The 26,101-nt window shown below is 35.5% G+C and overlaps 1 protein-coding gene across 1 annotated transcript; it reads right to left on the bottom strand.

Moving 5' to 3' along the window:
- LOC135205630 (techylectin-5A-like) lies at window positions 1-22,275 on the bottom strand. The gene is made up of 4 exons (XM_064236429.1): window positions 22,168-22,275; window positions 1,510-1,723; window positions 1,003-1,397; window positions 1-755 (listed from the first exon to the last, which is right to left on the bottom strand). Exons 2-4 carry the CDS (start codon window positions 1,720-1,722, stop codon window positions 590-592), a joined length of 774 nt encoding a protein of 257 aa, XP_064092499.1. The 5' UTR covers window position 1,723; window positions 22,168-22,275; the 3' UTR covers window positions 1-589.
- Window positions 22,276-26,101: the final 3,826 nt, after the last annotated feature.

Genomic DNA, 26,101 nt, shown 5'->3' with positions numbered 1-26,101 from the left:
GTACAGACACAGCTTGTAATTCATAAAAGCGCACATTTTTATTCGATTCCAATATCCAGCTCACTCAATCTATGCCATAACACAGAAGAGGAACTGTAAGACAAGCACCGGTGAGACTAGAACTCCCGACAATCGAAAGCAACACGGACGATATTTGACCACTCGGCTGTCTTTTCTTTATCAAAATATTGTTTCCAGGTCATCATATTATTTTCGCAATAAGCATAACTATTATAGGCAATAATACATTTTATTTTGTGCAATTTGAAAAAAAGTAAACTTTTACATCGTAACATATTCCAGGTTCTGGAAAACGGTGGGTAACATTATTTTTGTCTTCAGTATTCTAACAGAACGTTTGCTATTATTCTGTCAGTGTAACTGTCTGCTAGAAGCTATTTATCCATTACTTTTAGTAAATTAAAAAGAATACTTTTTTTTTTAAATTCATACCTACTAGTCTTCATACACCATATTATTGTTCTTTAGCACATACGTGTTAGAAGAGCTAATCGAAATGAATATTAAAGGAAGTAGTTTAATTAAGCCATGTGTCCATAAGATGAAAATGTCAAAACGAAAACTAGTCTTAATAAACAGGTCTAATTTTCATCTCTGTTTTCTTAAGGGAGTAGTAATAACCAAGCCATGCGGACCAGTTTACCCCATCGGCATAAGATGTGTGGTTTCCAGAGAGATACTGCCCATTAAGGTTCGATGCATGGCAAGACGTGTACCACCAGGCCCCTTTGTACCTGAAAGTATTAATACCAACATAATAAGCACCAAAGCTATACAGAGAAAGGATATTCATATCATAATAACTTCATTAACTTAATCGTTTGAAATGAGATTTAGTAGATATTGGTATTAAAACTATTACTTATCATGTCTCATCATCTTGCTCAGTTATAAATGACTAATTTAGGAAAACAAGATCGGTCTGTTCAGCATGAAATGGAATGACTAGAGCCATTTTCATCAGTATAGCAGTGACCTTACACAACTGAACAGTCTTCTGCAGGATTTCCATTGTTGTCGATGTCTTTGGCCGAAAACTTCGCTCCACTGTGACTTGTAAAGGAATCGCCGGCATCTCCACTGAATTCCACAACCTCCAGTTTGTAAGACGTACTTCGGTCGTGGACATAGAAGAACTTGTAATTGGCCCATCGTTTATTGTCCTTAAAGTCAGCTAAATCAAATCTTATTTCATTCAGTGTCTGATCTGTTAAGGCGTGGATGTTGTCATTTCCTAACCAGAATTCTCCCTTCAGGTTACCAAAGCCAAGTGCATATTCCATCCAGGTGCGATAGAAGTCTTCTCTTGGTTCGATGTCAACCCGACGTTGAATGACCGCCCATCCACCTCCATCTGTCTCCATATCACAGAAGACCTGATTTAAAAGAATATTTGAAACACTCTCGAAGATAGCAGCAACATAAGAAGTCTACAAAAACTTCTAACTATAACACATTTATGCTGAAGGTATGTTACAATTATTTTACCTGAAGAGGGACATCAGGACAACATTTGTAAGGAAAAATCATGTAGATTCCACTAGTGGTGTTGCCTTGTCTTTGTACATCTCGACAGTTACGAATTTGTGGTCCGACATCAAACCATAGAATCTGAGATTTTGGGAAAGCAGAAACCTTCTCGAAATTCATGAGTAATACCATTGTCACTACTAAGGTTGTTTTCCATTGCATCATAAACATCCTGTACAAAAGAAATAATTCAATGATGATACTGATGAAAAAAATGAGTCAGGTTCTTAGATTTGTGTACTAATTTCTTTGTAGGAACTCTTTCACTAATTTGCACAAATATTATTTCGTACCATTTATACAGTTCATGGTATCTCACAGTGGTATGAACATTATCAATAAATAATCTTTATGTAAGGATGCAAAGTAGCATCAAACAAAGATACTTGTAGACTAAGCGTAAGTCTACAAGTGTCCTTGTTTGATGCTGCCTTGTATCCATATGTGAAGGTTATTCATTGATAACATCCAGGCCTCTGCGAGATACCATGAATTTTATAAACATACACACATACACACACTACGCACACACACACATACACACACACACAACTGCACACACACACACACACACACACACACACACATATATATATATATATAATATATATATATATATATATATATATATATATATATATATATGTATAATATTATATATATATATATATGCCAAAATATTCTTGCCTTCTGCTCACTAGAAGTTTTACCAGAACTAATATACTTTTCAAGCTCTCTATAAATGATTATGTTATTAATATTCTTGCCTTCTGCTCACTAGAAGTTACCAGAACTAATATACTTTTCAAGCTCTCTATAAATGATTATGTTCAGAGCTTTAGACCAATCTCGTGTGAAACCAAAATGAATAGATATATACCAGATTCAGGTTGTATGAATACCCAAAATTTCTTACATAGAAAAATATGAGAATTTATTCTTCCCACACAAACTCTTCTAAAGCACTGTAAACTCAAAGAGGAATAAGAAATTACTAAACTTCATGAAAATAACAATATTTATTAATGAATTAAAGATAGCCATCAATGATAGCTGGGGCTAGAAACTGCTTTCAACTACAACAACAAAACACAAGCATTGCCCCCATTCTCCTACACTAACATGTATACCGACAGGAGTAGAGAAAGTTACAGAGGGAGGAAGAAAAAACAACAAACTCACGGGTATTGAAAAACAACACAAACATATGACAGTACAAGGCAAAGATAAGAAAAACAACCCTTATTTCTATTTATAACAACCAAACTCCTGAACCTAACTTACAGTAATGATATAAATCTTTAACTAACACACATATACATAAATCCAATACTGTAGACTATACTTGAAGCTGATACTGCTAATTACCGTCAGCAACTCGAAGCGTCTAATACACCTGAGCGTTACACGTCGATTAAACACTGTTCATTATATGCGCTTATGGGAGGTAAGTCTCCCTACATTTATCACAGTTTACACTTCAAATCGATACTGCTGAATATCAACAATCCGGTAGTGTCAGAGGCACGACAGCGTCGATATTTTCTCTAAACAACTTTGAATAGCTATGCTTAGAGGAGTCAAGTCCCCCAACGAAGAGGTCTGAAAAAAGCTGCTGCTGAAGTGAACGTCATGATCAAAGCTTGCACAATAAATGATGACAGTGCCCTCACACAGTACAGGACTCAAAAGGGCAGACACAGACTACGATTCGTTGAATATTATCCTGCCGCAGAACACCCACAGGAAGCGACCAGTAATAAAGCAGAGTCAAGCTGTGATGCTTTATATTACTATTATGGAATTTATGCCTGTCAGTCACGGCCAAACAGCTGGTTCGATGAGCATGAAACTTGACAGGGTTATAGGGGAGACCCCCAAGTTGGTTTATAATGGGGTTTCATCCTACCTACCCAACCGCCCCCCCTCCGATGGGGGTGGGAGTGAGAAGAGATTCCCTCAAACGGAGCTGGTTCTGCTCGTGAAACGGGCCTGGTTATGCCCATAGACTTAGTTACTTTACGAATTTATCATACATAATTTCTGTATGCATATGACTTATTATTTGGAAAAGAATACTATAGGATAAACATCAATGACATCAAAGAGGGTGGAGTTTGAGAAGAGGGTTGGAAGAGAGAGAAAAAGAGGGAAAGGAAGTGAAAGAGAGTAGGCCTGGTATTGGGGAGAAGAAAGAGGAGAAAAGACAGGGAGGGTTAGAGAGGGACAGAGACAGAGAAGAACGGGTGTTTGGGAGAAGCGAGAGCGCAAGAGAGAGAGAGAGAGAGAGATGGTATTAGTGAGAAGAAAGAGGGAAAGGGTAGTGATGGTTGGAGAGAAGAGAGAGAGAGAGAGAGAGAGAGAGAGAGATATTGTGTTAGTGAGAAGAAAGAGGGAAAGGGTAGTGATGGTTGGAGAGAGAGAGAGAGTTTGAGAGAGAGAGAGAGAGAGAGAGTATTGTGTCAGTGAGAAGAAGAGGGAAATGGGTAGTAGAGTTGGATGAGAGAGAGAGAAGGTTTGAGAGAGAGAGAGAGAGAGAGAGAGAGAGAGATATTGTGTTAGTGAGAAGAAAGAGGGAAATGGGTGTGGTGATGGTTTGGAGAGAGAGAGAGAGAGAGAGAGAGAGAGAGAAAGGAGCCATAGGGAGAGGAAGAGAGAGAGAGAGAGAGAGAGAGAGAGAGAGAGAGAGACCTTACCTTACAGACCTTACATCTTGTTCGGGTTGCCCCAGGTCCCTCAGTGTGAGGCACCTCTAATGTCTACCAGAGAGTTGCTAGTACATCTTCCGGTATATTTTGCATCTTCCAATCTTGGATGGTCTGGGATGCAGTTTAGATATTTGTCGAGCTTATTCTTAAACACATCTACGCTCACTCCTGATATATTCCTCAGATGAGCTGGCAACGCATTGAATAGACGCTGCATTATCGATGCTGGTGCGTAGTGGATTAATGTCCTGTGTGCTTTCCTTATTTTTCCTGGTATAGTTTTGGGCACTATTAATCTACCTCTGCTGCTGCTCTTTCTGATATTTTTAGTTCCATGATATTTTCTGCTATTCCTCTATCTGTTTCTATGCCTGAATTATCATGTAGCGTTCTTCTTCTCCTTTCTTAGACTATATTAATTTTAGTAAGAATTGTAGTCTTTCCCAGTAGTCAAGGTCTTTAACTTCTTCTATTCTAGCTGTAAAGGACCTTTGTACACTCTCTATTTGTACAATATCCTTTTGATAGTGTGGGTACCATATCATATTGCAATATTCAAGTGGACTACGAACATATGTTTTATAAAGCATAATCATGTGTCAGCTTTTCTTGTTTTGAAGTGCCCGTAAACAACAACATTCCCCTTTTTGCTTTACATTTTGCCAACAGAGTTGCTATTTGATCATTGCATAACATGTTCCTATTCATCATCACACCAAGGTCTTTAACTGCTTCCTTATTTGTGATTGTCTCATTATTAGGTCCCTTATATGCATATAGCTTTCTTTCTCTGTCTCCATAATTTATTGATTCAAATTTATCAGAGTTAAATACCATCCTATTTACCTCTGCCCAATCATATACTTTGAGAGAGAGAGAGAGAAAGGAGCCATAGGGAGAGGAAGAGAGAGAGAGAGAGAGAGAGAGAGAGAGAGAGAGAGAGCAGAGGGGGCATTAGGTAGGAGAAAGATGTAAAAAGTGTGTGTGTGTGTATGGGAGAGAGAGAGAGAGAGAGAGAGAGAGAGAGAGAGAGAGAGAGAGCTGGCATTAGTGAGAAGAAAGAGGGAAGGAGACAGAGATGGTTGGAGAGAGAAAGAGAGAGTGAGAGAAAAGAGCAAGAGGGAAGGAAAGAGAGAGCGTAGAAGGGGTGTTAGGTGAGAGAAAGATGGAAAAAGTGAGTGAGAAAGAGAGAGAGAGAGAGAGAGCAACTTTATCAGCTGTCATTCGAGGTTATCCAAGGAGGCAACGGCAAGGCTTGAAACATGCAGCAGACCTCTCGCTCAAGCAAACTGGGGCTGAACTCCTTTGACTCAAAAATATTAAAATAAAGGAAATTTTCCCCCATGGGTGTGTTTCCGGTAACAAGCGAAACACCCGATGTTGGGAAAAAAGGACAGCCAAAACCTTCATTTAGCTGCAAAAAAAGTAAACAAAATTGAAGCATAAGAGTTGTGTTCCTGGGCTTAAAATACTTGTGTTAACTTTTCATGATAATATACATATCTACATACATACATACACACACACACACACACACATATATATATATATATATATAATATATATATATATATATATATATATATATATAATATATATATATGACTGGTAAAAGTGTTCTGTAACAACAGAATTCCATCTAATAAAAGGAGCCCATAAAAACACCAAAATGTAGAGAGAAAAGTACTATATTTCAGAGACTGCTGTCTCTCTCTTCAGGTATATGAATGAGAAAAGTTTACAGAAAAGGGGTGGTATTTATACAAGAGATTCGTCCACAAGTAAGCCAATTTAGGTCACCCCCGCTGATAATCTTCCAACGCTTAAGAAAATTAAAGGAAGATTATCAGCGGGGGTGGACCTAAATTGGTCTACTTGTGGACGAATCTCTTGGTATAAATACCACCTTTTCTGTAAACTTTTCTCATTCATATACCTGAAGAGAGAGACAGCAGTCTCTGAAATATAGTACTTTTCTCTCTACATTTTGGTGTTTTTTATGGGCTCCTTTTATTAGATATATATATATATATATATATATAATATATATATATATATATATATATATATATATATATATATATATATTATATAAACAAATGGGGGTCTTGGAACAACTATACTTTTGTAATATATTCTACATTTTCAAGTTCACACTGAATATAATAGAAGTTGAAAGACATTTATTTACAAAAACAGAAAGGGAGGCGGGGTTACAGCTTGTTAATCTGGGTGGCGTGTTCTTTAAGCGAAAGAGAAAACGAGAGGGGATCGAGGGAAAATTCAGGAAGGAAATTTAAATTCCTTGTTGACGTGGCTTCAATAAAAATGGATTCCAGCAGATTCCTTTTGGCTGTGATCTTTGACATTGCAGATTATCGAGGAATTATCCCAGTTAATAGCATGGCCTGTCTTAAGTCAATGATCAGCAATACTATTATTCGTTAAGCCTCATGATGTGGCATATTTGTGCTGAAAGCTTTTCCCCTCTAGGTCTTTGGACGTTTGTCCTACATCAATTTTATTATATTGTTATATTGTTTGAATTTAATGGGCTAGTCTTGCTTAGTTTATTTCTCAAATTATGATTATATATAAATACTAACTTAATATCAATAGTTTTTAAAATGGGTACAGCAGGAAGGATATTAGGATGATTGGTACACAGAGAACAGTATCAAGTTCTTTATTTACTAAAGTTCCGATTGATGACTCGTTTCAATATTTATCACAACATTTGGACTTGTATAATTTAGAATTACTTACCTTACGTCATTAATAATTTGGTATCCCTTTGTATAATAAAGTGTAAATTCACATTCAATGGTAATTTTTATGAACAAATATTTCGTATGGCTATGGTAACCCTCTTTCGCTAATTTTGCCTAATAATTACATGGAGTTCTTTGAGTCTAGATTTATTCCAAGAAATTTATTCTCTGAGGTATTTTGGGTTAGATATGTAGATGAAGGTTTTTGTATTGTAAAAGAAAATGTAAATATTCCTGATTTCTTGCATACAATTAATGATCTTGTACCATCCATAAAATTCGCAATTGTATGAAGAAAATAATTATATACCATTTTTGGATGTCTTAGGCATTAGCAACAGCATCATGTTTTGTTGTAAAGTATGTAGGAAACCCACGAATAATTTATCATGCATCCATTTCTACTCTAACCATGCTAAACAAATTAAGGCGTCAGCATTTTCCAGTAAGCATCTTAGAGCTCTTAGAATTTGTAGTCCTGAATTTTTGGAAGACGAGTTTAAAATTATTGACAAAATAACACATTCATTGTGTTAACCTCCACATTCTTTGGATATTTGTAAAATTAAAGCAAAAAAGACATATGACAATCCAAACAGTGTTAACAAGGAACTTAATAATATTCTCTGTGTACCACTTCATCCTAATTTCATTCCTGCTGTACCCATTTTAAAAAGTATTGATATTAACTTTGTATTTAAATATAACAATAATTTGAGAAATAAACTAATTAAGAATACCCCATCAAATTCAAACAATATTGTATACAGCATTCCTTGTAAAGAATGTTATAAAATTTATGTACGGCAAACATCCAAAGACCTAAAGGGGAAATGTTCTTAGCACAAATATGCCATATCAAGAGGATTAACGAATAATGACATTGCAGATCATTGGCTTGAGATAGGCCATGCTATTAACTGGGATAATTCCTCAATTTTCTGCAGGGTCTAAGATCGCCACAAAAGGAAACTGCTTTTATTGAAGCCACGTCAACAAGGAATTTAAATCTCCATCCTGGATTTTCCCTTGATCCTCTCTTTTTGTCTCTTTTGCTTAATGAACACGCCGCCCCTTTAACAAGCTCTAACCCTGGCCACCTTTCGGTTTTTATAAATAATGGTCTGTCAACCTCTATTATATTCAGTGTGAACTTGAAAATATAGAATATACTATGAAAGTACTTGTTCCAAGTCCTCATCTTTTCCCTCACCTTTCTACCGTGGATTTAATGATATTCCTAAGCACGTGTTCCTTCGTGCTACATTGGAGATATAGATAGCGTGAATACGTTCGTGAATCGGTTAGTATAATGATCAATTTTCAGCTAGTTACAGGGATGACAGATGATGGGAACAAACCAAAGTAGGTTTTGCTATCAGGTAGGAGTTCTCTCTTTTTAATTAAATGGGTCTTTTGACCCCTAACACACTCACACACACACACACACACACACACATATATATATATATACATATATATATATGATATATATATATATATACGTATGTATGATATAAGTATATATATATATATAGACAGCCCTATACAGATATATCTACTCACTATATTAAACCATGAAAAGTTTAAATCGTTATGATTATACTATGAACAAAGTTACAGCCACGAAGAAGTGAAACTATTGAGATGCATGTACTCTCGTCTTATTACCAAGACATGGTAACAGCAAAGAAAGATATACAGATGCAAGGGCATATTTAATATAAATGGTGAATATAAGTCCTGAAGAAATACAAAAGTTTGGAAGGTTACAGAAGGTTAACGGATCAACATCGAAATCTACCTTTTGGTAATCCTCTTTATTCTGTCTTTCAAATCCGTTTGGAACATGTATTTTATTACAATGTCAAGAGAAAAGTCCTTGGGTTATATTTAGGTGCTTCTACCAGGTCAACTAAATCATAAACGTTTCTAACAAGTTCCTGGAAATACTTTCATTACTTTGTAATACCAAATTAATTTGCTTCCAGTTTATTCACTGGGGCATTTCACTTAGATGCAAAAACAGAGGATTATTATGTCTTGGTAATAAGACGTGGCTATGGGTTCGAGTCTTTCTCCGATCTTGAATAACATTTTTGTGGAATGGTTTGAAACGGAAGAGGTGGGTAAATTAAATAAAGTGAACTTTACTATTATCAAATGAATAAGATGACATCTAGATTATATATAAGGGAGAAAGGGAAGAACTACACAAGTTCCTACAAAACATAAGTAAACTAAATGAGCAAATCAAGTTCACAACAGAAGAAGAGAAAGAAGGAGAAATGCCTTTTTGGAAGTACTGGTAAAGAGGGAAGGGGAAGGTTTAAAACACAAGGTGCACAGAAAGAGGACACACACCAATTCAGACATATGTGTATTCTCAGTCATAGGAAAGAAATCAAAATGGGAGTAATGAACGTTGACCAGTGGGGCTTATAGAATTTGTGGTTCCGAATTCTTGGATGAAGAGCTGGAATACCTGAGGGAGAGTTTTAGGAGCTAAGGATACGTTAATTATTGTTGGGAAGGGTACACATTAAGGCAAGAAAAAAATAATTTGGTGAGAGGCAAGGACTAGAATAGGAACTTTTGAAAGGGAAGAAAATAATTATAGTCCCGGGCAACATCAATACTACACCCATCAACAGGAAGCTAAATAATTTCAAAGTGATAGGAAGTTACAAAAACACCACTAGAAATAAAATAATTGGGAATAAAAAGTTGGTAATAGGCTTGAAGTGTTAGTTTATCCAAACAACGTTTGTGTGCTTACGCTTGTATGAATAGGGATCAGTTTAAAAAAAAGCGATAACCACTAAACCAATGATACGACTATGCTGATGTGTCCAATCAGCTCCTGTGAAATATAAATGAATGTGAAACTTACAAGTATGCACGATTTTAGTTAGACTTGTCTCATTCTTCGTAATATAGTGCTAAGGCATAATCGCTGGAACACCGAGTCTCCGAGCTTACGTTCAAATCTTTCTGCGGAAAGTGAACAACCTTTTTCTCGTGTGGGATTTATGCTTGTCGTGGTCACGCATGCGGAGGACGAGAAGTTCAGGGGTAAGCGGTCGGCATTTAAAGACTGGCAAGCTTTGGACAGCAATAATTTTTTTTTACCTACGAAAACTTATGAATATCTAGAAGTTAGCAAATCATGTGACTATTACAAGCTTTTGTATATATGGTAAGATATTAATAATAGTAATCAGTTGACTGTATATATATATATTATATATATATATATATATATATATATATATATATATATATATATATATATATATATATCAGACTTAAACCATAGACGATTAAACCATATTATACTTTGATGTGTCTCAATTCGGACGATATTTGTATGTAAGCCGGAATAACTCGTTTCCTTCCTCGTGGATATCTTTGACTCATTGCGGCTTTCTGGGAGCGGGCTTGCATTTTGCCGCTGGCGTCAGAATTTCTTCATTTAAGTCTTCATTTGGAACTTTGGCTTCGTAGTGACAAGCGGGAATCGAGAAGTTAAGAAGTAATTGTGGCTACACTATGGGGAATGTATGTGCATTTTAGCATTTATTTATTCCTATAATTAAAATATGAGGTAGATTAGCATTTGTGCAGGATTTAGTGAAAATGAAGGAAAAAGGTAGTCCAGATAGATACTTAAAGGCAGATCACCTGTGGCGAACATGTAAAAAGTACTTCGTTCATTATTCCATATTGCATTTATGGTAAACTGTATTGAGAAGGCCTGTCCATGTACAGGCAATAATCTATTTTAACACCATCTTCAGTTACACAAATTTTAGGAAGCCTTTTATCTGAGAGTTTTTTACTAGTTCTCTGTCTCGCCAAGACACTAATATTGCCTGGTATATACACTGAACTAATTTAGGAAAAGAACCATTTACATCTGACAGTCCCCACCTCTAAGCAGGGGAAAGTAGCTTACATTTTCTGGCAGGTGTACTAAGGGTGGATCTTCCACGTAACTATCCTTTGTCCTTAAGTCAAAATTAAGACCCTCCTTCAGATTTGCAGCTACTGATTATCAGTGGAGAACTAACAACTCCAAGGCAGCACTCTATGTTCCTTGAATCCCTTGTACCCTGTATGTGGGATGAACTTCTCATTACTAGCAACTACAATTATTATTCAATATTGCCTTTTGAGCCCTCCTACTAAACTGGTAGTCGGACCCTAGTGAGTGGTCATCCAGTATATCCATGACAGGAGTCACCTGACGAAGAGACTAGCCGTCTAAGATACCATCAGTTAGTTGGTGCAAACTTTGACACTCTTTCATGAAAGGCAGTTATGGACCAAAACATCTACCAAGGCTATGCTGGACATATTCTTCTTACAATGGGGAATTTCACACTGGCACCAAATCCCAGTTATGACTGGAAAAGTACTGCATTTGTTTGTTCCTGGTGAGGCGTGAAAGGAAGGGAATATCTGAATCGGGGTTACTGCCCATCAAGGAACTTTGAGTTCCTTGCGTATGACAAATTAATAGTAGTGTCTTGGTTTATTATTTCTCAGCATTTTCAAATATGACTTACTATCCCAAAATATTTTAATGGATTATATTTTTTGTGGATGCCATTTGCCTTTGTTCAAAGAGTGTCCAAAGTGCATGTAGTACCTAATACAACTACAATGTGAAGATATGATGATGTTGAATTCTGAATGAATTGTGACCTGTGATCAAAGATCTGTGAAAGATGAGTGTTTTTCTTTTCGGGTTTAAATAACTTTAGCAAAGTTATTGTGAAAGGAAATAAACTAAACTTCAGCAAGACGGACAAACTGACTAGTTTAAAATAATCATGAGTGTCAAAACGTTAAGCTTTAGAAGTTTAAAAGCTACGTATATGCTATTAGAAATGATAAAGTTTTGTTTCTCAACTCTAAATCATATGTGATTATGATACTCAGGTTATAGTTTGTATTAGTTACATAATGCTGATATTCAGTTTATTTTAGTTCACCTTGAGTATGTTTTATTTGCTTTGTAAGTCTCATGTTTTCATAAACACTAACATTTATATTATCATGAATATTGATGTTGCGAAGCTGCATTTTCTTTTATATCTAATATGCAGGTCTATAATATTGTAAATAATTTCTTAAAGGAATACTGGCACACATTTGTGTATTATCTTTTTCAAAAGTATTACCTCTATCTTATTGATGGTACACTATTGTTTTATGCTTAGCACGTTGGAACTTCTCGAAGCCGTTAGCTAACTTCAGTATGGCTATTTTTATCATGTCATCTTTCTATTATACATTCTTACAGTTACTAAAAGCCAACTGATAAGGGAGATATAATCTCTACTTCCAAACCAATAAAGTTTAACATTGGTTATGGGCCCAGTCACAAGTGAAGAAAGACAGTTAACGGTACCGGCAAACTAGCCTAAGGCTTGGTAATCGATTGTTTTTGGAAGGGCTGTGATTTGAAAGAATATCATGGCTAGTGATAGGCTGAATTAGTGCAGAGCCTTATTAGCAGAGACACAGTTGTATGCCACAAAGAAACGTTGGTGGATTACTGTCATTTTTGGTGTGCTGTCGTCATCCGTGGATGTCAGTTGAATCCTGTCATCATCGACTGCTGTCAATTTTTTGGTGAGTTGTCGAGAGAAGATACCCAGCCATGGAGCCCGGTAAGGTTACCTTAGTACCGTTAAATGAAAAGAATTATGAAACTTTGAACGTGTAGGTAAAAACGCATTTAGTAAAAGATGACTTGTTCAAAATTGTGGAAGGGACAGAAGAAGCTCCTTCTGCAACAGATGCTGCAGCTGTTCGTAAGTTTGGGTTGAGAAAAGACAGAGGTTTAGCTACAATTGTGTTAGCGATAGAGCCTAGATTTCTTACTTCATAGGTGATCCTAAAGATCCAAAAGTGGTATGGCAGAAACTGCGGGATACATTTCAGAAAAAGTCGTAGATCAATAAATTCAGGTTTAAAAGTAAATTATAGTCAGAAGCTGAAGCCTGGTGATGATTTACAAGTGTATATTAAAACTTTTGTGGAAAAAAGTGAAGAATTGGGTTGTTGGTGATCCAATAGCAGATGAAGATAAATTTATTAGCTTTAGTGACAGTTCTGGAAGCTACAGAAAAAAGTTCCTTTATGGGAATCAGTCACTTAGAAGTTGCTCCATGCAGAATATAAAATTAAAGGTGATAAGCCTAAGTTTATGCAGGAAAGTGAAATTAAGTCTTTACTTGCTAAACAGAAAAAGAGAAAGTATTTTGAATATAACAAAACAATTCATGCAAGAAAAGAAAAGAGAATAATGAAAAAAGTCAGGATCATAAGGTTAAACAAAGCCTATTTCCCAAAAGGGCAAGATAGTGATGATGGGGTTAATGCTTTATCTACCAGTGGTACATGTAATGACTATTGGGTATTCGATTCAGGTGCTACTCATCATATGTGTAATAAGTCTTTCTTTTCTAATTTTGTAAATCTAAGCTCTAATAATAAAGTAGAAAATCGTATACTTGAAAAAGTTTTGTATGTACATTAGAAGACAACTTGAAACAATTTAATTAATGAACATTCTTGTAAGATTTTCAGTAAGAAAAATAAGTTGCTAGCGTTGGGAAAAAGTTAGGAGAATTATATATGCTTGACTGTTTCCAAAAGGCAGCTGCTCATTGTTCAAATGTATTTCAGATGAAGTCTTATGTCATAGAGGATTTTGTCATCTTGGAATGAATACAGCGAGAAAGTTGATTTCCAAAAATGTGGTTAACGGCATTTATTACAAAATTACTAATGACTCATATGTCTGTGAAAAATGTTCTGATTAGTAAAATTCATAGATCCCCATTTCTTACCATCATTGTTAAAAATTCCTGACAATTCGCATTACTGACTTGAAATTTTATATCCGTAAAGCTCTTTCTTTACCTGTGTATATAAACAATTAATCAATAAGTACGCTTTTAATACAATACGGTACAATACACATCTAGCTATAAATGTGTGTAAGTTAGGGTAAGATTCTCGTGATTTTGCATTTAGATATAAATAAGCACAAGTGTCGTGTAAAAGAGAGCTTTTTGAGGAAAGGAAGGAAAAGAATGCATTATTAGCAAAATAGACGCCCTGATCTTTATGGTTAGGCATAAGTAACCATTAATATTGTGGATCACAGAAGGTTTTATTTTATACTGTTTAGTGTGTTTACAAATAAAAGCATGGTTTAGATTTGTTTTAATTTGTTTTATTTGTGATTTTTTAGTGTTTGACAGTTGCATAACAAAGTGACTGAAAAAATTGCAGAGCCCCACCCTCGCTGTTTGCATGGTCGTTCCTCAAGTGAAGAATTTACAGTCCCGACACTGCGTTTTTCACACCTACGAACCATAACCCCTTTGCAATTTTTCTGCATCCTACAAAATGATAAAATTGCAGTATTATCTAATTCTTTTTAAATTTCTATTGTAATATTGCACTGACACCGACTTTGAACATATACACCAAATCTGGGAGAAATTAGTTTGGTAGAAGTAGGTAAAAGATTGGTTGCAAATTTTGACCGAAACAGACACAGACAAACAAACAGACAGACAAAGAAATCAAGTTAAATAAAGGCGCGCAAAAAGTTTTTTCAGGAGCCTAGAGAATTTAGAGACAAACATAAATGTTGAGCTGACAAGATACTCAAGCCTTGATTACGAATGGTGACTGAATGTGACCTTCCGTGTGAGAGTGTATGAGAGATTCTAGGATCCATCAAAATGCAGTAATTCTTGTCACTGTTCAAGCCCGAGGCTCAACAATATGTCGATGAAATGAAGAAACTATGTATAGCAGCACTTAATATAATGACTAACAGGCAAGAAATAATCCCCTGCATATATGGGACTCACCACAGGAGTGGTCCCACTTAAATATTACCTCCTCCTCCTCCACCAAATCAAATCACTCCAGTGAAATGTGGACACAAAACGCAGTGATAAATCAAAAGATTATTCATAGTAGAAGATGGCAAGCAGCACCTTTCCCCCACACAGCGCCAGTCTAAGTACCATGTTGAGTGAGAGTGGATCTCTCTGCCCACAACAAGAAAGTGTAACCCCATTAAGAATACAAGACTCAGTGTAAGCCAGTGCTGGACAAAACGAACGTAAAATTACATGATGAGGTTGATACCCTTGGAAATAATTTTGATATTCAATGAGGACAATGAAAGTGTGATGGGTCACTTAAATTACATAAATAAAAAATCCTTTCGGTACATAAAGAGAAGGCCCACTCAACAGATGGCATCAATAACCTAGATATTATGACTCCAGTATTATTAGCCATAAACCAGAAAAATTATTCTCAGTTGAAGATGATGTGAGTGTTTCATATATAAAGTAATCTTTGTCCTTGCAGTACCCATAATGCACTGTTTGTGCACAAAGTTTCCTGTACTGAGCCCATTGGTGATGTATCAGATGTTGGAGATATTATTCTAATAAGGCGAATCAGGGGAACTGTTGATTTAACATTTCATAGATTTAGACATCACTACAGCCTCAGAATAGTCCCACACTTGTCTTTATGGATAGTTTACAACTGAATAAAGTCCAGTTATTATTTGGAAACGAGGTTGCTGACAAGATACGATGCCTTATCTATGCCAATAGCCATCTCTCAAAACTGAAGTCCCAGATAGAGAAAATACCAGTACCTGGAAAAAAGACTGATCCTTAGTGTCTTAAAATTCAATAACTAATGAATTCGGTAAGTCACTTTAGGGGTGATATCTTATGAAAGGCAGCAGATGTATCCAGAACTTACAACATTAGTCACCAAAGCAAATATTTCCAAAGACCATACAAAGCCTGTGGATGAGTGCTAATGTGAATTGGGTGATCCTGCTTTAGATTATCTTGCAATGAATAGACAAAGAAGAGATAATACATTTGGTCCATGTGCAATCCATGGGATGTCTAGTTGTATATAAGGTTTAGAGAAATATGTTAGCATTTCTAGCCAAACTTCAACAGACCTGTAGTAGGTATTGATGTAGGTGGAATCCATGTCAAGTGACTGGGAAAAAATCCAATCGATTGGACTTGAAAGGACCTTAATTGCAACTGATAAAATAATGGCTTTGCCAATGTGAGGCCGAAATATTTTTACGTCAGGTCTAATTAGGTACAGATTTTTAAACATATACAGGCTTCAGCAGTTTCCTTATTAGTCACATATTAAGAAATCACAAATATACTCACGTGATTTTGTTTATTGGCTGAAGCAACTGGAAAAGCTTGAAAACAGATAACAGTGTTAAGTACTTGAATTTAATGAACACATCTCTGTGCCCAGAAGATGCTTTAATTATACGAAAATTCGTGGAACTCTGTTACTTTTTTTTCTAGCATTTACTGTGGCTTCAGCTAGCTAACACAGTCTCACACATGTGTGTGTGTGTGTGTTAGTTCCACGAATTTTCGTGTAATTAAAAGCTACCTACATGCTGTATTTGTATATTTTACTTTGTATTTTTTAGCCTTGAGGATGAGACAAGGATTTCGAAACGTAGCCGACGAATAATGGAAAACCATTTGCCAAGCTCTGCACTAGTGCCTTCGTGTATACACACACACACACACACACACACACACACACACACACACACACACACAACACACACACACACACACACACACATATATATATATATATATATATATATATATATATATATTATATATATATTATATATATATATATATATACCCTAAGTCCACGGTAGAAAGGTAAGTGAAACATGGACTTGGAACAAGCACTTTCATAGTATATTCTACATTTTCAAGTACAAGCAGTGTTTTACGGATATCCCCAAGTGCGTGTTCCTTCGTTCTACATTGGATATATTCATACATTTGTAAGGTCTATTATGTATTGCATTTTGGTAATATTCCTTTAGGGTTGTTTAGAGTTATATAAGGGAGTTTTATGTCCATTTGGTTACATAATTCCGTCTTGTTATTATTATTATTATTATTATTATTATTATTATTATTATTATTATTATTATTATTATTATTATTATTATTATTATTATTATTATTATTTAGAAGATGAAACCCATTCATATGAAACAAGCCCACAGGGGAACCTGTCTTGGACTTTAAGCTTCTAAAGTGTCTGCTGTTCAGTAAGGAGGAGTAACAAGAGGTCAAGGGAATGACAGATGTTCTCATTTATCAAAAAAAAAATTAATTACTTCATAAATCAGTAATTAGATAAAAATGTATTAAAAATGAAGGAGACTGTTATTAGCGTAGTAATGCATTGCATCTTCGCTTGAACTTCTGAGAGGCTGTTCCACCACACTCCACCGGTGTAAGGAATAAAGAAACTCTGGAACTAGGAAGTTCGACAGCGAAACACATTTACTGCATATTGGTGCTGCTGTTCAGGAATTGTGAATATAACTATTTCTGTTAAAATACAACTTATGAAAAAGTGATAAACAGTAATAACTGCTAATATTAAGAAACAGAAACCTCCCACTCCGAACCACTCATCAAAGTCGGAGAACAGAATTTTAGTAAAGGAGGTACAATTGACTTAAAACAGCTTACATTGATAATATCACTGTTATAAACATATGAAGCCTTACAATCAATACATAACTATCGTGCGGCATTTGCTGAAACTTTCATCAAATGTTTCTTAAAATTAAGATGTGAAGTAGAAGATACAACTAGAATAGTTAAAGCTTCAAAGCTCATTCAGCAGAGTTCAATCCACCTGAAGGGGGAGGATGGGGTGGAAAATCTGTACGAGACCTGCTAATCAATAGTGTTATCAGTTCACTGGGTTTCAGCCTCGTACTCCACCGACTACACCATTCCTTGATCCGGTATATGTCCCGATTGAGGTTGGGGGAAGCTTCATTTCTTTTAAGCGGAGACTTTACAACACCAGCAAGTGATGCCTCGCCGGCATACTGAACAACCCTATCACTTGTATATGATAAAACAACAGTGTACCAAGAACACTACCCTGATCAAACTCCAGACACAATAAGTCTCGGTTCACTAAAGATCCCATTCACAGAAATACATAAAACATCCACTCACTCCAAGATTCTGAAGTTTATGGATAAGTGCCTTGTGATTTACTAAACCAAAAGCAGCACTAAAATTTACCTGAATTACTCTGCATTCAAAACCATTATCAAGGTTCCCTTGCAAATGTGGAAATAGCATGTCAAGTCTAAAGAGCATCGCAAGTATGTAACTGCTTTTTGTATGCATATGGACACTCAGCTGACAATCCTTTAGGTCCCATGTAATTATATAGTGGCTTAAGAATAAGTTATTCAGCAACTTTACAGATCACAGGGAGAATAGTGATTAGCCTGTAGTTACTGCCGTCTGCAAATATACCACTCTTTGGGACAGGTACTGTATTACTAAGCTTGCGCTTATCCATAAAGATAATAGGCCAGCATAAAATGATTGAATTTACTAATCCTGGGAGACAATACAATAGAAACTTAAAAAAAAAATGGAAGAAACCGTCGGAATCATCTCCATCCCAGCTATCAAGATTATCAGGAACTTTCTTAACATCGTTAGAGCAAAATGAAAATGTTGTAAGAATAAGTTCAGGATGGCAAGTGTCAGGGAGAGGGACATCCTCAACTGATTACTTTGATTTAAATGCTCGGTGAAACATTTCAGCCTTTCCTTACGGCCAGTAACCAATCTACCATCATCCTTTAGTAGTGGTGGAATGGAAGACTCCACCAAAGATGAGGCTAAGTAATTCCTTCAACTTTCCTCTTCAAGGAATTATTGTAATTTCTCTCGACTGTATTGGAAGCTCTATTCGCAGCCTGGTGAGACTCAACAAAAACGGCGTAATTCTCATTTGAATGATTTCGTCTCAATGGTAGGCTTATCTACATGTGTCATCCAACCATGGCTGGTCATTTAACCTAATTTTGATGACCTTTCTAGGGACATATCTTGTTAAAATAGCCATCAGCATTTCATTTAACTTCATCGTTGGATAAGAATCAATTGCCAGAAATGTGCGTGGGTTCCTCAGTTAGCTGGACGAAATTGGAGGATACACAAAACTCAAGAGCAAACCGACCATGTTGATCTGTGGAATTTGAATTCAGGCACTCAGTGTGCTTTGCATTGCAGTCTCCACAATAACGAATGAAGCTTTTGAATCCTGTGGCTAAGCCAAACTAATCCTTTCCTTAAGATTAATAGAGGAAGTAAACGCACTATTTACATATTTCTGTAATACCCTTAGCTAAAATCTTCTAAATGAATAATAGTCGTATCGATGTGCTAACATGTGTTATTTTTCTTTTTCATTTGTTAAATACAGCCTTTGCGAGTTTTCAGAAAGCTTACACTTTATGCCAATGAATGTCTCTAGAATTTTTCTGATTGTAGGGCATTCGGCACTAACCATTTTGGCACGTTCCATACACATTTATGATGGCGCACAGAGTTTGGTCGCTTGAAGAACATTTCCCATTATTTTTTCCTTCTTTTCACAGACATGAAACTTACCAGTCGTAACTTTTTGCAAGGTGTGCATCATGTTATCTACTAGAAAGTTATTACTGCCATCAGTGGTCAGCAAGACGTCACTGCAGGACTAAGTAACCAAAGGAAAGTAAGTAACTGGCCATACTGCAAACGAAACATGAGTTCATTTGATGATAAGTTAGATGTATAGTCTAAATCTACTGCACACATTGATGTTCATTTGATGATAAGTTAGATGTATAGTCTAAATCTACTCCACACTAATTGGCGTAGTTAGATTCCAGAGAACAAGCAGGTCGTGAGTCATATGGAAAATTGGCATTATTCGAAATTTAGTCAGCAAAATCTGCATTAGAGTTTATTTTAGAATACTATACAGTGTTCTGTTACCCTTTATGAAGTGAAATATTTCTTCATTAACAACATTTACAAATTTTCATAACTATCGTAATGTTTAAGTTGAATTCCTGCCATTTACTCCTAGGTTAACCTTGAATACTTCTATTAAATGTTTGTTATTTTATTTCCTGCACAATAAATGCTTATTTAACGACATAGATTCCTTTTAGGCATTCTTCACAAGCCTTATCCGTTAAATCTTATTTTGTATTCACAGACCTTTTACTGCAAACCTCTACAAAGGGTGCTTTCCTAACTCCTTTTTGTTCAACTGGTAACAAGGAATAATTGATTAACACACTGTCCTATTTGTATACATAAAAACAGAGATAGATTAACGCACAGGTAATTTGATGTAATGTTTATAATGTTCCTAATGTGGTAGAGAGAGGGAGACAGGAAGAGGGCTCAAAGAAGACAAATCCAGATTCAAGGGATATCGTATAATTTTTTCATGATTTATGCTGTATGAGAAGTGTGTGAAAATGTAGGGTAGTAGAGCCAGAAGGGCGTGTATGTGAATAGCAATCTTAAGAAATGAGAAGTTTAGTAAAAAAATTTGCGTGGGCTTTCAATTAGCAGAGAGAAAAAAATAGAATAAATTATGCAAATGGAGAAAATAATATCTGAATATGATGTAACATACGTTGGAGTGATTATATTAGATTTACTGAGTGCAAAATATAGAAAAAGAGGCAGAACTTATTGATGTAATAGTAGCTGGGGTTAGTGTATGTTTAAGAAATCTATGGGAAGGTATTGTTGAAGACATAGAGTGGGCAATTAAGGGGATGAAGGCCGGACAGTAGTTGTTATGATTGCAAGTGAGATGCTGTGATAGGGTATTGAAAGGTGAGATTGCAAGTCTGACGATGATGAGTAATGTAAGTCTGTATAAGAGAAAGGTTTTAACTGAATGGATGAGAGGATTAGTAGTTCGGTCATATAAGGGTGAAGGTGATAAATGATTATGATATAAATGATAAAACGGCAATGTGGTTGATGCTGGGTATGCATGGCATTCACGAAAAGTTGCTGAAGAAATAATGTCTTTATGATAGAGGTTAAGCAATAGTTAAAGTTTGTAGGTTGAAGAGTGGTTGGTATGATGTAAGAATTGGGTAAGATAAGGATGTTATGTTCTTTTTGGCATTTAATATCTTTAAGAATAGAATGATATCTGAAGCCGGAGAAAGGACAGATGTAGTTGTATAGTTGTATGGCAAGACTATGATGAGTCAGGAACCGAATGTGGAATGGCTGATATTTGTGGATGACACAGTAGTGATAAACTGCAATAGTGAGAGAGTTTGGAAGTGTTGGTAAGAGTGAGGTTATGATGGTAAATGGAAACCTGGAAGATGACACCATGAAAAATAATATAAATGGGTGAAGAATGACAGCAGTTGAGAGAAGATGAGGATCGCAAATAGGTGAAGAAAGGAGGGTAGTGGCATATTTGCGAAAGACTAGGAGGTAAATGGGAATGGCTGAGGGGATGAAGGTTGGAATGTATGAACGGGGCTTTTACATCAACTTTTTCCATGGAAGTACACTGTGGATTCGAAGGAAAATTGGAAGCAATAGTGGTGTTTTTTATGATGTATATATGGCAAAAGAGATGAGATGTGTAGAAATGGTAAAACATTAAGTTGAAGAGCGAGAATGGATCTGTGTTTTGAGAGAGTTCAGTCTGGTAAAAAGATTCTAGAATGGTAGGACGTTAAAGGAAACCATAAACATCCGGCAAGCTAGACAGTACATGCACGATAAGTGTGAATGCTGTGTACAGAAGGCGTTTGATGCTCTGATAATATAATCATACGGTCCACAATCACTAATTTCTTGTCCAAAATAACCTTGTTTTACACAAGTCAATCCTTCTGTTGTTCTCTCAGTTACTCTTATTACTTCTATCCTAATCGAAGTTGTATTTTGTACTCCTTCAGCTTTTTTCAACTTTCCCTCATCTCAACATACAATGCAGCCACTTGTTACAAACCTATTTACTATGGCATTACCAAGTTTTGTCAAATAATCAGTTATGCTATTCTATCTAAAAACAAAAGTTGGTTGCCATTACGTCTTTACAGTAAACTAAGTATTAAACTAAACTAATGTCCGTCTTGAATAAGAAACTTGTTATTTGCTTGTTGTGAATAACAATAAAGATATACATACGTCTTGTTGTCAAGCAAATTTCAGACGATCAAACCCCGGTGATGTAGAACTTCGGCCAAGAACAAAATCGTACTGAGAGGCTGTGCCTCAGGAAGCTCTTTATATGCCCTAAGTGATCAACAATTGCAAACCTCGAAACCCCTAAACAGATGGCTGATTCTGCGGTTCGCTTCTCATTGAGAACACCTGTTTAATTTGTTTTATTTAGACTATAATGTTTCAAAGAACTTTATTCTAATTAAATAGTCTATCAGATTACTATGGAGTTACGGACAAAGTTTCTTTCATGATCAAACGTAACCTGATATGACGAATAATTCCTGTGGAATTATTCGACTGTTTTCATCTTCATCTTTGTTTAAAGTTTTTAATTGATATTACGGAGTACGTCAGGCGATAGCTTGTTGATTTGTTGTTTTTAATACACAATGTTTATTATTAAACCCTTATATCTATAATGATATCCACTTTTGTAGTCTTAATTACTTACCTTTGTATATCAAGGCGGTTTCTTGCGACATTCATAACAATTATAAAATGTTTTGCACCTAGAATTAAAGTAAATATCATGCATACATTTCTTAAGTAGATAATTGCAGTGTTAATACATACAAGATTGCAGATTGCATATCTTCACGCAAGATTAAACATGGAATGATGAAAGGCTTAGAGTCTGAATATTCCTTACGTTATCAAAATAGAAGAAAAAGCATTCACATGAGCGGTCCTTGTTAGGAGGAAATAACACGCAATGTCTTCACAAACGTTAAGCCACAAATATTCATTTAATATAGATTTCCTTACACAACCACTGTGAGAATGTCCAGCGGAATAACACATAATATAGGACGCAACAAACTTTTTATCTTATTCTTCTAATGGTTATGGTCATTTGCCAAACGGTGGCCGTATCAAAATGTCCGTCAGTCTTATCCACTCGACGAATGAGATGAAAACACACCGACAGTTTCATTCATGAAGCAGCCGGGCGCCGACAACCAATTACTCACAATCCATGGGTTGGAAAATTATAATTTCTCATGGTTCTTGTTGTTCAAATTTATTACTTAATTCACGGTAAATATACTTCAATATGCTTCCTTTATACGGATTACATAAGAGTTACACTTTTATATATCATTGTGTTAATGAAAATTTTCAAAGCATTGGTAGAAAATTTTATAAAGGCCTTTCACGAAATACACTGAACATCATGAATCTTTTTAACCCAACATGTACTATGTCGGCAGCAATATCTACAGCTACTCCAATAGATTTCCGGGAATAGGAATAGAGCACGTCTGAGCGGTGTTTGTCAAGGGAAAACTATTAGTAAGAGGTTTCCAAATCACAAAGGTAACATTGTAATAGTTGAAAGAAATTCAACAAATGACACTTGAATTTCGTAAAAGTACCCAGCTCCGAGAAATATGTAAAGGCATACTGTGAAAAACAGTCAAGGTCCTGGGTCAAGGTCCTTGAAAGGTAGCTACGGAGACAATGTTGTCCTGTAAACAAAGCAAAATGATACAGTCAGGAAATGAACGAACATATTCCAAAGTACCGACACAGCTGGTAATTCATAAAAGTGCACATTACACAAAAAAACATGAGCTGTCATATGCCTAAACGGACGTTACATATGCACGGAAATATAGAAAGGAATAAAATAACGCAAATTCTCTTTCATATGGATTATTTGCAAATAACTATTTTTTCTTGACCAATAATATATGCAGTATATATACAGTATAATATTATATATATATAATATATATATAATAATATATTATATATATATTATATATATTTAAAATAATATATATATAATATATATTATATATTATAATACATAGATATCATATATATATAGATATATATACATAGATATATATATATAAATAAAGGTTTTTTGCCACGAAGGAAAAAATGAAAAAGTGAGATAGCCAAGTACTTTCGGTCCTGTTCGGACCCTTTACTGAGGCAAACTGATTTTACAGAGAACAATATAGTCAAAAGAAAGCTTAATATACAAACTGACACTACAAGATTAGCAAGCAATAAGGGCGATTTTCCCTCTACAGAAGGGAGGAGCCGCCTGAGGGAAGCCACACCTTGAAGGATACACGCAGTAAACAAGTGATTTTCCCAGAAAACAGTACAATTTGTTTGAAAAAACACGGGAGCATATACAATTTAATATCATGAATTTTTACACAAATTTCCCCCCACCCCCCACAAAAAAATAAATTATTGTTAATGAAAAGACGAAACAAACAAAATATAAATATATATTATATATATCGAGCAAGAGAAAGAGGGAGAGAAAATATCGAACCAGAGATATATATATGATATATAATAATTATATATATATATAATATATATATATATCTATATATTATTATATATATATATAGATATATATATAATCTGTATATATAAATATATATATATATCTATATATATTATATATATATATATATATATATATACGAATAACATATATATATATTCTATTATATATATTAATTATTCTTATTTTTATTATTATTATTATTAGTATTATCATTATTATGATACATAGTAACTTGATTTTATATTGCTTTTTATTTGATATAATTTTACTTTTTTGGATACTAATTCTATTCTCTCTTCCTATAGGTATGGCATCAAGCTTGTGTTGGCGTGTGATGCCGATACGCATTACATGTGTAATGCGATTGCTTACTTGGGGAAGGACACAGTCAGGGTGCCGAGAGGACAGAGGTTGGGAGAAGTTTTCACGACAGAGCTTGTGCGACCTTTTCGCCGAAGGGGTCGAACAGTGACGATTGATAACTTCTTTACGACGTTACCTCTCGCCTTATCACTCGATGACGATGGCATGTATTTGTGTGGAACCATTCGGCAGAAACCTTATATTCCTAGGGAACTTTCTGAGTGTGTGTTTCCCGTTAAGGAACTCAGTGGCCGTGTTCAAGTACGAACACAATGTGACTCTCCAGTGTCAGCAATTCAGCAGGACTAAGAAGGTGATGCTGTTGAGTTCCCTGCATCATGATCCGTCTGAAATCGAAAGACGTAATACAGACATTCAGATGTTCTATAATGCAACAAAAGGGGATGTAGACACATTCGATCAGATGTGTTCTACATCAAATTGTATTCGTAAGACACGACGCTGGCCACTTTGTCTTTTCTACGGGATATTGAATATAATTAGGTGAATTCTTATATTCTTTATACGTCCCTGCCATCGGCAAAGAGTATGACAAGGTGAAGGTTCCTCAAGGAGCTCCCCATTGAATTTTGTGCTCCCCTAGTAAGTCATGGGTATTATACGTTGACCCACTTGTCAAGGACCCTGCATATCCTGATAGCGATTACGTTCAGGTTGGCTGAGCTGGAGCATAGACCTCTTCCTGCCATTGGCCACGTGAAGCTGCCCAAGCATGTTCGCTGGCAAAGCTGCCCATCTAGACAAGACCAAAAGACAAACACAGCATGTTTACGATGCAACAGGCCCGTCTGCCTATAGCATTAAACTGTCTTGTGTCCAAAGTGTATGCCTTCTACGTAAGTAAGTTACATCATGAAACTTTTTTTTACTACTTGTTTGCATAAATACTATAGTTTTAATCTTTACAAAATATATATCATCCATTTTTTATCTAAAATATTACAATAATGTTTTCTATTTTTGCCGACATAACTGAAAAATAATGTTCAAACATCCAGCAAGCCACCATAAAAGTTCCATGTAAATCCACGAATAATTAGATAACTAAATAACACCTTGAAATTGACACGCCCTTCTTCCATTTCAGGTTGCAAATTTGGCCGTCACACTTGGCGTGGCCGGGGCTATTTTGTGTATGTATCTGAAAGGTAAGTTGCCATATCGTTTTATATTCTTGCTTTCAATAGAATT

The sequence above is a fragment of the Macrobrachium nipponense genome, chromosome 11 (assembly GCF_015104395.2).
Source record: "Macrobrachium nipponense isolate FS-2020 chromosome 11, ASM1510439v2, whole genome shotgun sequence".
In the NCBI taxonomy this organism is placed as follows: domain Eukaryota; kingdom Metazoa; phylum Arthropoda; class Malacostraca; order Decapoda; family Palaemonidae; genus Macrobrachium; species Macrobrachium nipponense.
This window is presented reverse-complemented; position numbering and strand designations above follow the sequence as displayed.

Coding starts and splice junctions, on each gene's coding strand:
- LOC135205630 (XM_064236429.1), bottom strand. CDS start 1,722: ATGTTTATGATGCAATGGAAAACAACCTTAGTAGTGACAATGGTATTA. Junction 1,398..1,509: donor GTCCTGATGTCCCTCTTCAG/GTAAAATAATTG, acceptor CTTTTAAATCAG/GTCTTCTGTGATATGGAGAC. Junction 756..1,002: donor GCAGAAGACTGTTCAGTTGT/GTAAGGTCACTG, acceptor TAATACTTTCAG/GTACAAAGGGGCCTGGTGGT.